This window comes from Typopeltis vanoorti, chromosome 18, assembly GCF_054136105.1.
Source record: "Typopeltis vanoorti isolate ZY-2024b chromosome 18, IOZ_Tvanoo_1.0, whole genome shotgun sequence".
NCBI classification, from domain to species: Eukaryota; Metazoa; Arthropoda; class Arachnida; order Uropygi; family Thelyphonidae; genus Typopeltis; species Typopeltis vanoorti.
Window position 1 is genome coordinate 43533939 of NC_143566.1, and position 16908 is coordinate 43550846.

The following is a 16908-nucleotide window of genomic DNA, read 5'->3' on the forward strand; positions in this document are numbered from 1 at the left end:
GCTGTGTTTCTTGAGGGAATGTTCCAGGAAATTAACAGCTTTAACTTACATTTTTAACATGACTTAGATTAGTCCAGGTTCCAAAGGAGTGGAAAAATGGTAAAATTGTTCCACTTCAAGGGGATGATAAAACTAAGGCTTCGAATTATAGGCCAATCTGCTTGTCTGGAATTGTGGTTAAGGTGTTGGAGAAACTAGTGAGGTCAAGGATTCAGAATGGGTCGACAGCAGTAGAATTCTCTTTAATGGACAGTATGGGTTTGCTAAAGGAAGATCATGCTTATAATCAGGTGACGAATACATTGAACAAGGGGGAAGCACATACAGTAGTATATTTAGATTTTGCAATGGCATTCAATAGATTGCCACATTGGATTGGCTGTCTGATAGGTATCAGCAAGTTGTGTGCCCCAGGCATATATTTTGGAGCCATTTTATTTAATTTGTATGTAAATAACATTGAAAAGGGCTTAAAATGGTGATGTACAGTTGTTTGCAGATGATGCAAAGTTGGGGAGAGTTATGAAAAGTACAGCAGATGTGGCTTTACAAGAGGACCTAAATAGACTGCCTGAATGGGAGAGAGTGTGTGGGATATCAGTTTAATGTTGCAAAGTGTAAGGTTTTAAAATTTGGAAAGCAAAGATGGAATGCAAAGCATAGTATTGGTGGGTATATTTTAGAGGAGGTGGAGGAGATGAAAGATCTGGGGGATGGTGGATAGGTTTGTGGACATTTTGCTAAAATTGTGAAGATATCAGAGCAGATTATGGAGATCATGCAGAAAATACTGACGTGTAGAAGAAAGGATGCGTTCATTCTGTTGCACAAGACTCTGATCAGGCCGTATGTGGATTACTGTGCACAGATTTGGTTGCCAGGTTTCCAAAAGGATGATGAGATGTTGGAGAGGGTTCAGAGATGATTGACTAAGTTGGTTTCTGGAATGTGGAGTATGAGGCCAGATTGAGAGAATGCAAATTACAGAGCTTAGAAGTAGATAGAAGGCCATTCCAGGAAGGTGGGTCTGAGAAAGGGGTGAGGAATAGATTTTTCACGTGAGAGCGAGCATAGGTGATTGGAATGCATTGCCTGAGAGTATGGTGAGTGCAGGGACAGTGAATGCATTTAAGTTGAGGTATGATGAGTTGTGCATGTGAGAGTGGGATCTCCCAAGACGAGGCTCTTGACTCCACAGAGGTGTGTTGATAATAAACATGATTTCAATTATCCAGCCAACTGTTGTTGTATACGAAATCGTCGCATTCAAATTGTTCAGCAAATTTTTTCCCACTTGGGTTTTCAAGAGGAGTCTGTCTATTGAGAAATCCAGCACTTTTTTGCATTGTGAACCACTGAAGCAATGTTTCATTGATGTTTGTAAGTTTGCAAATTCTACATTTTTTGGTTATGTTGTTTTCCAGTACTGATATGTAAATATCTTATTCTGCAATGTCAATATTGCTGAAGAGGTCATTTTTCACATCACATTCTAACTCATGAATAATTTAGATTTTTTTGAAAACTAAAAGAGTTTTTAGTAAGCATGTTTCTAATGGAAGGGTTTGTTTCTAACTGATTTCACATCCAAGGCAGTGTCTGGATAAAGTGAAGGAGAAGGGCTGGAGGTAAGTCACTGGAGAGGTAGGTAGAGTTGAGACAGTTCCCAAGGATAAAATTAGGTTATAAATTGGCCAATTATCCAGTGCAGGTGGCTATAAAAATTAAGTCACTCCTTTCATTTTTGCCTATTCAAAGAATTGGGTATTCCAAGAACTACTTGAGCAATTAAGAATGTTTGCATAGTTAACAAAATTTGTACGGTATAGAGTAGTATACTTGTTATACAAATGAGAAATTGTATGGGAATATGCATAAATCGAAATCATTATGGTCTTTTGCTCATTAAAACAAAGTTTAACTGGATTTAGAAAAAATACAAGAAAATGAAGGCAGCAACAAAGAATGAATGAAGTTATATCAGTAGTATATGAAAGTCTACAGACATATAAAAAATTGAAAATAAAAAGCCTTTAAAAGATTATTTAAATTAAGGGGATATTAAATCCCACATTGTTTTAAAACCAAATAAGAAACTCAAAGATTGGAATCATGCTGAATATAGTAAACTATAAAGTATCGGCGACCACTAGCATGAGCTAATGCAAGTGACCCTAGTACGTAGTACAATACCGGAGAACTCACAGCAAAGTCAGTAAAGTTCTGATCGCTATTCTTAGGTATTTTCCATAATGTAAAAATACATTTCCTAGGAAATGTATGCTGTTATTACATTATGGTGGGAGGTCACTACCCAGACCGGTTTCAGCCTTTTTTGAGGCTTCATCAGTGAGTAGCTAGACCCAATTAATACCAAAGCGTATAGCGAAAAGAACTTATATACTTGCTATATGAGCTGTCCAAACCATCTTTAAAAGATGATTATGTACAAAAAAACAAGATGAAATTGTGTGTGTGTGTGTGTATACATATATAAATATATATATACATAGAGAGAGAGAGAGGGCAATAGCAAAAAGAGAAACCACAAAGAGATACAGAAATCTGGGAAATATTATATTATATTGTATGGATCTCAAATCTGGACAATAAGCACCAAAAAAACTACAGATCTAATTAACTCCTTTGGAACTACATGTCTCAGACTGATCCTTGGATACACCTGGATGGACTGCGTCAATAACTCTGCTGTGCTAAATCTGGCTAAGCAAGAACCACTTGTCAGTATAGTTAAAAAAACTACAACTGAGATGGCTTGGGCATCAACTCAGACATCCTGAAGTCTCATCCTTTTTGGAATCCCTCATCCTGTACAAACCAGAAGATGGCAAATGCAGTAGAGGAAGACCATGCAAACAATTTTGGCAATACATATGTGAAACCATCAGTAGGCTGAACTGCAAAACTCCATCTGACATCTACCAGTTAGCTCAAGATAGAGAGACTTGGAAGACCATAATTTGCAATATTTAATTTTTAATATCAATATCTTTTCCTTTTTCACATTATATCATATTGTGAATAAACTATGTATGTATGTATGTATCTAGAAAATTATATCTATCTATCCTTCTCATCCGTCCTAGGACAGGTAGAGTTCTCTCCTAATGAGGGGTTACTGGTGTATTAATGCAGCCGGTTCGCCACTCCTCTGCTGCATCCCCTAAGGATGATATTCATGGCTGTATCCATGTGTGTTCATGGGACCAGTTTGCCTGCCTGTAGGATGAAAAACCCTGCTGTCCATGCCCAAGACTGGCTAACTTGGCTATGGCTGAGGAAGATCCTTGAGCTCCTTATGTCGTCAATGGGAATCGAACCTAGAACACTCCTTCCACAGGCATATGGTTGCGGAGCGCATACACACTATGCTAACCATGGAGACTTATATACACAAAATAAAACCAAATATCTATAAAATCTAAAGTATATACATGCAGGTATATAAAAGAGCTGTGAATATAAATTACAAAGTAGATTTACAACAATTCTTAGATTACTTCACAAATCTTTGGACAGATACTAGCATCAACAAATTACACCAAAAACTTGCAAAATGATTTAAATGATATAATAACAATGCAAGAATTAAAGAACAACCTAGGTAAAAGAAAAAAATGGTAAATCAGCAGAAGTTGGGATAAACTCAAAACTGTATGAATTTGTTGGAAAATATTTCATCTAGAGATTCTTAAAATTTTTTAAATAAAACAAATACCAGTAGAGTAATATAATACATATTTAAAAAAGGCAATAAGTAATACTTTCCTATATTTTGGCAAATTTACATTGCCATCATCAGAGATCACAAAAAACAATGATATGTGCATGCAGGCACTACAAGTTCCCCAGGATGGGTGGGGGGATCCTTGGGAAATCAGGCTGAAGAAAGGCAACCAAAGTTGGGGGCCAGAGTCCTAAATGGCAACCCCTAGTGGGCTAAATTGGGTAGTCTTGGCTATTAGGCTGAAGATCTGAGTATTAATGCCTCCCAAAATTTAGGACAGTCTCATGTACCCCAAAACCGTAGAGGTTTGGAAAGGCAGATTTGAGGAAACAGTCTTTCATATTTTTATTTGACGTGGTGTAATCTGAAAAATTGACAAAAATCTTAAGGATTAGAACCACTTACAGACCATATAGAAAATTAGCATCCCTAATCTGTTCCAAAGACCAGTCACATTCCCTAGATCTATGAGATGTCTACCAGATCGCTTGGAGTTGCAAACTGTCATACTACAGTCAAACAGGGAGGACAGCTGATATCAGAATTTCTGAACACAAGGACTACATCCACTTCCACCAATACAGACACTCAGGACTTGCTGACCATGCCTTGGACAACTACCACAGGATATGCTGGAAGAAGGCCACTCAATTACACCCTAGCAAATACAAATATGAAAGGCTGTTCATCAAATCTGCCTCAGCCCTGAGAAATGTTTCAAACCTCAATAAATGTGAAGACTATGTTTTATTATAAATTAAAGATACAAAGAAATAATATACTTAGTTTAATCCTTTATCCAAGTGTAAGCAAAGAAAGTTTGCATGAGGTATTTTCACGACTGGGACAACTCGTACATAGAAGCCAATGACTTCACATCATTTCCCTTAGTATTCCATAATGCAAAGCACATATCCTTACAGGTATGTATAATGCTATGCATTATGGGAAGGGTCACTACCCAGACTGGTTTCAACCTTCATTGAGGTCTCTTCAGTGGTAGCTAGAACCAGAGGTGATACTAAGGTTGAAGTAATGCAGAAATCATTTTTTTCTTTATGTTTTATTAGTATGTATATCTTATATATCTCACAGGGAATAAGAATGTTTTGTTCCTATATTAGAGGAGTGAGAAGTAATGGAGCTATATGTAGTATTTAAAATCTATTTTGTAGTAATTGTAGTTATTGGGCAAGAAGATAGGGCACAGATGTTTAAGTTCTGTGCAAAGAGCAGTATCATTAGAACAAATGGCTCTGACTCTGTGCGTAAGTATTTTTAAAACATCATACTGTTTGACTGATGTGATTGTTTATGTAGATATCCTCCTGTGTCTGTGAGTGTGGGCTTTCTGTAAATGGAAAAAGACAGTGATCCATCTGAAAGGTGGGTGACTAATGTGTCAAGAAAAGGTAAATGACAAAAGAATTCGAAATGTCTTATCCGTGGGGCCAAATGGCAAACATTATCAACAAAGCATAACCACACTAGAGACTTGTATGTAGTTGTGGTAAGTATTTTGTTTCAAAGTTCCATGTAAAAGTTAGCTAAAGGGGTGGGGGGAACCTATAGAAGTACTATTAATCTGTTTGTAGATTTTTGCTTCCCATGAAAAGTAACCAGCATACATTGTAAATTTGAATAATTCAAAGATATCAGGGGGAATTTTAGACTTTATTAAATTAAGAGTGTCTATTAGTGGTACATTAGTAAATAAAGAAGTGACATCAAAACTAACCATTATGTCCAAATATTAAGGATATGATTTTTAACTAATGATTTGAAATGGACTGATTTTTATTTTTATTTTTTTTACACAAGTAGAGAAGTTGCCAGTGAGGGGGGGGGGAGAAGAGAATTGGCTAACTGTTGGAAAAGTTCATATAAGTGGGACTAGCAATTTGAAAAGATGGCCAAAGTACTAATAAAATGTGGTCTTTGCATCTTTTGAGGTTTGGAAAGTTTTTCAAGGCTGAAGCAGATTTAACAAAGAGCCTTTCATATTTGTATTTCCTGCAGTGTAATAGAGTGGCCTTCTTAAAGCATATCCTGTGGTGGGTATCCAAGACATGGTTAGCAGGTCCTGAGTGGCTGTATTGGTGAAACAAGATATAGAACCTCCACAACACATTCAAACCACATGTTAAATTAGCAACTCTGATTCGCTCTCCTAAGGATAAGCCAGTTAATAAACATCCTTTTTTTTTATGAAATAGCTTGTCTGGTATTATTCATACCATTAAAATAAGTTATGAATTACTATGAAACTTTCATCCTCTAGCATATCCTGGAGTGTATGAAGTTACTTGTGACTTGGCCTACTATGGGCAAACAGGAAGATCTGTTAACATCTGCCTTGGAGAACATAAAAATATACATCTGCTAGCATTATTATAGCAAATCAGGACTGGCAGACCACTTTGGACACCTTTTCACACAGGATTAGATGGAAGAAAACTAAGGTGCTATTTAAAAGTCGTTACAAATCGAAAAGATTACTTTTAGAATCAGCCATGGCTCTGAAGAATTCTCCTAACCTGAACAAATATGGTTCCATTAATTTGCCAAAAATCTGGGATACAGCTATCTTAAGATCGATTCCTACATAGCTGTAACACTTCTTTTTTTTTTTTTTACATTTTTTACATTTCCATTATAATTCGAATTGTTTCACTTACTCATTGTTGCACATACATGTAGCTTTGTGCTCTGAAGATGATGATTTGAAATTCAGCAATATATCAGCCAGTTAATAAACATCCTTTTTTTTATGAAATAGTTTGTTTGGTGTTATTCATACCATTAAAATAAGTCATGAATTACCTATGAAACTTTCACCTATAAGCAGTTTATCTTTGTGTCTAAATGTTAAATCTGACCTCTTGTACCTCAAAATGAATCATCTCCTGTGTATTATTTAGAAGAAACTCACTGTTTTAGTCTTCTCTGTCTCGATAATTGCAATTACAAGATATTTCTCAAATTCTTTTGTGAGTTCTATTTTTTTATTTTGAAGCTTCTTTTGCATAAGAACTTTGAAATTTTGTTTATCTTAAATTCTGTAAGGCTATTTCTATTTCAATATCTTCCTTTTTTGTTCTTGCCAGCATGCTATCTTATGTTGTAACATTCTACTGTTAAGTAACTGCTGTCATCATGTCCCAAAAACTGCTTCAGTGAACCCATTTTTCAGTGAGTTCACTCAACAGTAATCACAAATTAACATTCTGGTACTATCTGAGATGAAAAACTGATATTGGGGACTTGAGCTGATGTTATCAAAGCCAATGATGTAATGCCAGTCCAATCTCCATCTTCAACAAAGCAATTAGTAAATACTTTGTAATCACCCAGAGAAATGCTTTCTTTAGTGAGCTGAAATAAGAGGAACAATATAATTTGCATTTTTCATTTAATTTTGAAGACTGGGTTGGCATTTCAGGCATAGCATAAGCCCATACCATACCTAAACTCTGATGTTATAGAGAATGCTATATTTGTCCAATGAGCCACACACACACACAAATTACTATCTGGAATATCCCTGTTTAATTCTTGAACATTGTATATTTGCTGAAATATAGTGTAGGAGGTTTAGTAAATTATGACTTCGCAAAATTTGGTATAATATAATGGTCTGCAGAATGGTACTCTAAGTAAGCAGGATAGTCCAACATTATTTCACAATTTCACAGTATGTCTTTATTATTTATTCATTTATAACAATAGTTATTTTGCAGTTTCATTTAAAATGTAGTTAAAAATGACCATCGAAGTCATAATTTTTCAATTTAAAAGCCTAAATAAGATGATAGCGATCCATATAGAAAAACAGATATGCCTGACGCATCAAATTCTGTATTTTCATATTTTTGTTTTGTTCCTGAGGTCTAATAGAATTTAAAACATAAGGGTGTCAGCCTTATGTATAATCTATTTATCGATGGAAAGTTACAATGGGCAATATTCAGGCATAACCAATAAAATTTTACTAATTTCAAATGAAGTTAAACAGTTATCAAAATTATCATAATTTTATTATGAATTAGCATTTTTTATGTTTATATGAATAATTCAATTAACAAATGAACTACACATTATAAATGTAAACATCACCATGTTTTTGGTGAACATGTCAAGTCAGAAAAAAAAACTGTCTTTCATTAACTTCTGGACTTTCAAATTCAGAATCCATGTTTTGTAATTATTAAGCCTACATTTTTAAGTATCATTATTGTGATGTATAGATTAATAGATATCTTTAAAACAGATAAATAACTGAGAATGTTAATACTGTTTATAAATGTTTATAATTTATTTAGGCCAAAGGAGACTCTTCAGTATATGTGTATACATATATATAATATATACAGCTCATATTCGTATGTATACACACACACACGTATCTATATATATATATATATACACACACACACACACACACACGTGTGTGTGTGTTGGTGTATGTGCACGAGCACATGTGTATGCAGTCATATATAATTTATACAATTATTGTATATACATTTTACACAATATTACAAAATTTTGCTTATGCTTCAATACAAAATATTAGAAGATGACTAAAATGCCATTTCTTCTGGAAGCAGTTGTTGATTAAAGCACCATAATAAGTCTATACCATTCCTAAAGATAGATCTGGTATACAGAATGCTATAGCTGTGCAGTTAGCTACAGAATATGAACAAAAGAGCGGGTGGGGCGGGAAATCAATTCCTTCATGGACAGTTTGCGGATGGAGTATAATCACTAGTTTGACTTCGCACAAGTCAACAGACACAGTAATATTACTGTATATCTATGAGCAATAACCAAACACTGCCTTTCATGAGCAAGATGATATGTGAAGTTGTGTCATTTCATGTAAGATTTATATAACAGAGGGCTTCGAATAGTTTCTTTCTCCTGTTCCATTAAGAAAAGTAAATCCTTTAAATTAACCCGTTTCACTCGTGGCCTTATCTAGAAGAGAAAAAAATGTGAATTAGCAATCATAGTTAGTTATTGGCAAATTGTTTGATATGGTATAAAAATTGCATGTCCACAGCTTGCAAACAAATATCAATTTTAATGTCACATCTGTTTATATATATGATGAAACAAGTTAACACTAATAAATTCAAAACATAAGAGAATTTTTCTTTTTTAAATGTCAAGAGATTAGTATAATAAGCAGAACAAAGAATTAGGATGTTGTTACAGAGAAACAGAAGCAATGCTGTTGATTATATATTTGGTTTAATCCTTTATCCAAGTGTAAGCAAACAAAGTTTGCACCTGAAGTATTTTCAGGACTGGGGCAACTTGTGGTAAAGGTGGAATAAGTTCTCATCAGAATTCATTATGGGAGATAATAAGGCAAGTGATCAGAATTTATTCCACCTTTACCACGAGTTGCCCCAGTCCTGAAAATACCTCAGGTGCAAACTTTGTTTGCTTACACTTGGATAAAGGATTAAACTAAATATATAATTGGTAGCAAAGCCAAGTGAAAAAACTTCCATCAATGCTGCTATTTTCATAAAAAAATTAATCACCTGCAATTTGCATCTGCTCTTACTGTTTCTACCTCAGTTTGTCTATTAATTAAGCTTTCTTCTCTTTTGATTTTTTGAGGGAAAAAAAAAAAAAAAAAAAAAAAAAAACACTTGAATTCTGGATTTCAATTGATCCAAAAACCTCTCTCTTACCCAGGATCCGGAAAAGTCACCCCCAGCATTTCGCCCCCGTGTAGATAATGAGTAGGTTACAAAAATGTAACCCCTTTAGTGGAGATTCAATGTTAAACTCTGTCGATTACTCGAAGTTAACTTCCGATAACTCTAACTTTTCCGAACAAATTTTCAAAATTACATTCGTGTACAAATTGTCACATAGCTTTTAAACTAATTTCTACCCTTTTGTATGTCTTCAGGGTTCTCTTTCCATTGTGAAAGTATTAACTGGAACTGTTAATCTTTTCACACTTGGAAAGAATACATACTCGACCACAATGGCGATAGTCACGTAGCTAGTGACAGACATGGGGAAAGGGAACAGCGCACGTTTGCTGTTTTCACTGCCTCATTATCGGTGGTGCATCGTGTGAACAAGTTGAGCGTCACAGGCAGTGCAATATCTATCATTATTTTTGATTGATTAATCTGTGTGTACAATGGCAAAAAGTGTTTCGTCAATAAGAGGTAAAAGAAAATTCGTAGATGATGACAACCACATTTACATGTTTTTAAAGAGAACCTGTAGATGAAGAACATGGAATCTGGGTTTGTGAAAAACGCTCCACCTGCAAAGGGCGTGTTTGGACAGAGGGTTTGGAAGGCCCAGTTGTGAAAGTCTTAACTAAACATAACCATGCAGCTAAAGCTGCAAGGTCGGAAGCATTGCAATTGATTGGTCAAATACAGCAACATGCAACAACCCCGAACGAACGGCCACAGCAAATTGTTTCATCAGTAATTGCAGAGGCTCATGCCAATGTCACGGCATTACTTCCTAAAAATGATTCACTCAAAAGAACCTTTTGTCATGTTAGATGCAACAACGGTACTCCTGCTTTACTGAGCAATCTCCAGGAACTAGTAATTCCACAAAATTATCAAGAAATTATTATTGATGGCAATGTACAACAGTTTTTGATGTATGATTCTCAGGATGAACTGCTCCCGGGTTGCATGCTTATTTTTTCCACTAGTAACAATCTTTAGTTATTGGCGCTTAGCCAGGAGTGGTTTTCTGATGCAACTTTTAGCACAGTACCCACGCATTTCCAGCAGCTTTATACAATTCAATACAGTTATTCCAGTGGTCTATGCGCTTCTGCCAAACAAAACTCGTGCCACATACGTCAAGTTGCTTCAAGCAGTTAAAAATCTACTGGATCTCCAACCACAGTGACTTATGAAAGATTTCAAACAAAGTGCCATGCAAGCCTTCCAACAAGAATTTCCTGGTATTGTAAATATCGGTTGTTTTTTTCATCTTTCCCAAAGCGTTTGGCGAAAGGTACAGAATGATGGTTTAAAAGCCCGATACGAACAAGACCATGAATTTGCTTGTTGGATCCGAATGATTCCAGCATTGGCATTTATTTCTCCGGCTAACATTATTCAAGCATTTGAAAATTTAGTTGAAGCTGAAGACTTCCCCATTGAAGCTATGGTGATTGCAAACTACTTTGAAGATACATATATTGGAAGAAGACAATGGAGAGGTCGGTAATTACCCATTTTTCCCATCGAATTGTGGAATGTTTACACACGAACACTGAATAATCAGCAACGTACCAACAATGCCGTGGCACAGGGGATTTCAGGAAACTTGTGCTACTTTATTCCCAAATATTTACACAAGGCTGCACAATTTCGAAATAAAAGAAAAAAATGAATAAGAAAGAATAACTTTAGTGAATGTAGATGATACCCTTGTATCAGAAGCAGATCAGATTACACAACTAATTGCCAGTAATTCAGGCAATCAAAGAAACAAGAAGTATGCTGCAATTTCTGCTAGAATCAAAATAATAGTCCAAGATTTTCAAAATCATAATGTAATTGATTACCTTAGAGCAGCGTTTCTCAACATTTCTAAGCCCAAGGACCAGAAAAATGCCTAAAATAATTCTACGGACCACTAAGTTACAGAGGGGTAACTGGGGGGGGGGGGGGGGGGGGCCTGGGCAGAACTTTTCTGGCGTTTAAGAAATCTTGCCATACTGTCTATGGCAATAAAACTATACTGTTGTTCACTTCACCCCTCTTTTATTATTCGTCATTTTGTCGCTACTACAAATTTAGCAGCAGAATGACGAATAATAAAAGAGGGGTGAAGTGAACAACAATATACAGTAGTTTTATTACTTCTGCCTTTGAACATGCTGATGCTATTTGTTGGGTTTTTTAAGTCTCCGTTTGATTTCAATGATTATTTACTTATTCAATTTTAATTTGTTTTGCTTGGATAATTAAAAAATATATATTTAGTCAATTAATTTAAGTCTGTCTGCGGACCACAGGTTGAGAAACACTGCCTTACAGGCATTGCATACAACTTCGAGTTTTAAACAATAATAATGTGCATTTATTCTATTAAAACAAAATAAATTAGAATTATTAAAAAATTAGGTGTATTACTTACATCTTTGTGGCCCACTCATTATCTACAGGGGGTGAAATGTGCCAGGGGCGACTTTTCCATAAACCCTCTTACCCAGCATCTATCTACGAATTACCTAATGCAATGCTTCAGAATCCCAAAGCTAGGATTCTAGTTTATTTTTTTAATTATAATTTCTGATTTTTTCCCAAGCAGCATGTGAAAGAAAAAACTCAAGATTAAAGAGCATGAGATTCGATCATACACCAAAAAGAGCCTTAGTTAATAATATGATAATTTTGTAATCATCTAGTGACACTTGTTACTCTACACCATTCTTGGAAGTAGCAAATTACATGAGTGTTCCAATTAGGATGGGTTACATGCTTAAAAAAAAAAAACCCAGCAATATTTATCTTTGGTCCCATGGTATAAGTTATTGAATGGAAAGGATATCAGCAATGTATGGGAAGCTTTGAAAAGGTCCTTAAATAAGGCACTACGTGGATATGTCCCTAGAGTTTGAAGAACAAATAAGGTGTGAGAGTGAAATGTATATGCAATCTTACTAAGCAAGAGATCCATATGATGCAGATGGAATAATATGAAAATTAGAGAAGGTATGTGGTATATAAAGTACAGGCTAGAAACGTTCTGAGTATTGTATGGAAAGATAATCTAAGTATGAAAACAAAGTGAATGTGCAAGCTAAAGACAACCAAAAATAATAATTTTATCATGATGATGATGTAAATAAAAGAAAAAAATGAATAAGAAAGAATAACTTTAGTGAATGTAGATGATACCCTTGTATCAGAAGCAGATCAGATTTTTCAAAACATGAGTTCTCACTGCTAAGATCTTCAGTGGATGAAAAGGAGGTTCAAGAGCTATTGCATAAAACGAATAAGAATTCAGCTAACTTAGCAATGCCTTTGATCTGCTGTATAAACAGTCTCCACACAGGGAAGATTCCACAGGAGTGGAAAGAATGTATGACAATTTCATTGTATAAGAATGCTGACAAGGTAGATGGGTAACCTGATTGTATCATATCTCTGAAGATTAGTGGTGAAGATTTTAGAGAAGTTGGTAAGAACTCACATACAGAAATGGGTGGACAGAAAAGCTATACTTTGCAAAGAACAGCATGAGTTTACTAAAAGAATCATCACATTTTGTAATAACATAATGGATGAATTGGATAAAGGGAAGAATGGATACACTGTGATACTGTTGGTCTTTGCTAAGGCATAAAACATAGGATATCACATGAAAGGCTGTTGCATAAATTGAAAAATAAGCAGATGGACATGTATTGTATATATGGGGGGGGGGGGGATGAATGGGCCAGATTTTAAAGGTGACCAGTAATGTACTCCAGATGTCAGTCCTTGGTTCATTGTTGTTCAGTCTATACATTAATGATACTGGGAAGGATTCAGGTGCAAATAATAACAGCTATCGATTCAATGTTAGGAAGTGTGAAATTATGCATTTTGGCATGATGAGATTTCCAACAGCATATTATATTGGTGGGATTAGGCTTGGAAAAGCTATTTCAGCAAAGTGGATGAGGCTAAGAATCTTGGAGTTATGACAGATAGGAATTTGAAGTTCAGTCACATAAGAAATGCAAACATAACTCAGACAGTAACTGTGATGTTGAAATGAACACTGACATGTAAGGATAAAGATAATTTTGCCTCTTTACAAGGCCTTGATATTACTATACCTGGATTACTGTGTGCAGATATCATCTGGGTTCAGAGGGGATAAAGAAGCTGTGGAAAGGATGCAAAGAGTAACAATGATGACATTGGAATTATGGAATATTAATTATGAGGACAGATTAAGAGTATGTGGACTGCAGACACTAGTAAACAGGATAAAGAGGAGTGATATGGTAGAGGCCTATATACTTCTTAAAAGGTTTTACAGGATACTGAATGATGAACTTCGTTATGTGGAAGGTGGGGAGAGAACATAGGGGGAAAAGCCTAAGTGTGCATGGTTAGGAACGGGGTGAGAACTACATTTTTTGTTCATAGAGTTAAGTGAGTGAAGCCCAAGTGTGCATGGTTAGGAAAGGGGTGAGAACTACATTTTTTCTCATAGAGTTAAGCGAGTGAAACAGTTTGCCTGTTGAAGTGGTGAGTGTATCTAGTGTGAGCATGCTTAAGAGAAGATATGCCAGCTGGTATGGTGATGTATGGCTTCCCTTGAGTCCATGACTTTCTGGTCTCAGATAATAATAGTAATCACTAATTATCCACTACTAGCAGTAGCAGATATTCAACTAAATCACTTTAGATGCAACATGACTTTAAATAAGAAACCAATAGTTTCTCACTTGGAGCAATCTAGTTCAAAATTAACTCTGTTGGACGTTACTATAACATTACAGGGAGATGGAGATTAACGGATTCCCAAAATTTTCATAATCTTTGTTTCTGATTTTGCTGATAATTTTAGTATGAACCAAAGCACACAAAAATTTTCAGGTTGTACATCAATTCCACACACACAAGATGTACAACAGTAAAACAATACTATATGTAGGTTAAGAGTATAGATGGAACTTTGGCATTTTTTTTGCTCCCTGAAAAGTTGTATAGTCCTGTGAAAAACTATGAGGAGATTATTTTTTCTCTCTTGTATAAAGAAAATATACAAGAAAGAAAAAAAAAAAAATTCAATGAGTTCAACATGTGGACTGTATGTGGAAACGATGCAGCTTCTGTTAGTGATTTTATATATTTGGATAGAGATTATGGATGCCAGATGATCTGAACAGCAACCATAATGGTCTAAAAAAAGTACAAGGCAAAAATAATCTCTGCATTCTTGCTGTCATTTATGGCAGAGAATTGTTTAAGCCATTTTATTTCACTGATGAGTATTAATGACTGAGTTCTGGGATTTGTTTTATAAATTAAAGATGCCAAGAAATTATATTCTTAGTTTAATCCTTTATTACCAAGCGAAAAAATTTTCAATATTTACCTCTGATCAAGAATATTTTAATAATAAGGTGATACACACCTTTTCACTACTTGTATATGGGAAATAACAGTGCCCTTCCCATAATGTATAGCATTATGGAAGGACCACTTCCAGACATTATACATGTCCAAAAGGGGGTGTAATTTGCATTATGGGGTACTATGCAAAGGACATGAAGTCATAAGCCTCTATATACAAGTAGCCCAGTCGTAGTGCAAACTTTGTTTACACTTGGCTAAAGGATTAAACCAAGAATATAATTTCTTGGCATCTTTAATTTATAATATTACCAAGTGAAAAAACTTTCAACATCTATATCTGGGAGGATTCATTTTACATATTTACTAAGCAGAAATTACTTCCCTTATACAGTGATAATTATCTTTTATGAATTAAATGCATATTGAGTTTTGTGCATAAGTATCATATGTTTGGTTTAGTAATAGGCACCTCCAGTTCATATCCCTCTAACTGACAGATTTGATTGGACCCCATAATGATCATCATTATGAAAGTCTTTAGGTGGTAGATTAATTTCATTGGTTAGTGAGAGGACACCACTCTGCTTAATAGGAGTCTTGAAAATTTAACATTTGGTCTCTAGAGCAGTATTTTCTGATTATCTATCCTTGGCCCACTACAAGTTTATCAACTTTTGTGGCAGGACTTAAATGGAAAGATAGGAAGCTGCTGATTTTCATAGTTAATCTTAGAGATATTCACCAAACACTACTACCTATGATAAAATAAACAATGATAATATAAGGAAATTGAAACAATTGTATATATAATACATTCTGAGCCAAAGAATGTCAAAAATTAAGTCCCAATGAAAGGAGATCAACAGAGATCAGATGGAAATAATATTGAAATACTCATACAAAATAGATAGTGAATGCTGTTATGGCATTTTCAGATATTTTGGAATTCAGCTGAAGAGAATCAGCATTTCAGCTCAGCAGTTGTCAGCTTGCCTTTGTTGTTGAGCTGTGTGATCTTCTGTCAATACTGCAACAACATATGCACGTCTTCATAACTGTGCTCTCTCTACTGGCCTATCATTGCTGTCCGTTTTCAGATACGATTCATGCCTCACTTTCACTTCTCATTAGTTCTTTGTGAAGGATTGTATCTCAAGCCTAGTAAATGACTGGCAATTTTGGCTTGAAATATGGAGAAATGTTCAAGTTACAGTACTGATTTTAAATTCAAAGTTATTGATTTTGCAGAAAAACATGGCAATTGAACAGCAGGGCGTGCATTTACGGTGACCAAGTTGAATGTGCAATATTGGTGTAAACAAAAATGCTTCCGAAATGATAAAAGGACAAGCAATAATGAAACTGTTTGTTTTACTTTAATTACACAAGCATTGTCGCTAAAGATTCAAATATATCATATGATGAAGGTGAGCTGCCAATTGTGTAAATAACGCTGCTAATTCAAATTTAAATGCATTTATTTTATTAATAATATGAGCAATTATAAAATTATAATAAATAATGAGGACTTAATTATAAATCAATTTAGTTTTTTCCTGAAAAACTTTAGTTCCTGAAAATCCCTGCATATATCTCGCACCATTATTTTTTAACTTTAATTTTGGAGAAAAAAATGCGAGTTATATTTGAGTAAATATGGTAATACCAGCCAAGAATGCAACCAGGAATATTACTGCTGGAAATTCTGGTGCAGAAGTTGGTCCAGGAATGATAAACGATTTGTCTGGAAACACGCTTGAAGCTCAAGTTGCTTTAGACAATTCTTCAATTGAAGATAAGGAATCTAAATCACTTCCAAAAAACATGTAAGATATATCTACATAAGCACAAATGGAAAAAGAGAAACATTGAAGCTTAAGCTTAGTTCAACAGAAGTTTGTCCACATGGAACAACTAAAAAAACCAAAATCTAATCTACTACTATCATGATATTTCAAATTGTTATTTGATGAACAATAAGTAACTGCCACAGAAACAAAGAGGTATGGTTTTCAAAAAAATCAAAACTTGCAGCTAACCAACAAAGAAATTAAGTGCTTCTTG

The 16908-nt window shown here is 34.8% G+C and overlaps 1 protein-coding gene across 2 annotated transcripts in view; it reads right to left on the reverse strand.

Moving 5' to 3' along the window:
* Positions 1-8082: 8082 nt before the first annotated feature.
* Positions 8083-16908, reverse strand: part of LOC150096621 (transcription initiation factor TFIID subunit 4B-like) — a 383016-nt gene continuing 374190 nt past the window's right edge. For both annotated transcript variants that reach the window (XM_090407990.1, XM_090407989.1), the window contains one exon: positions 8083-8728. In XM_090407990.1, the coding sequence (XP_090264116.1) occupies positions 8621-8728 (108 nt within the window). In that variant the 3' untranslated portion in view covers positions 8083-8620. The remainder of the gene's footprint in view (positions 8729-16908) is intronic.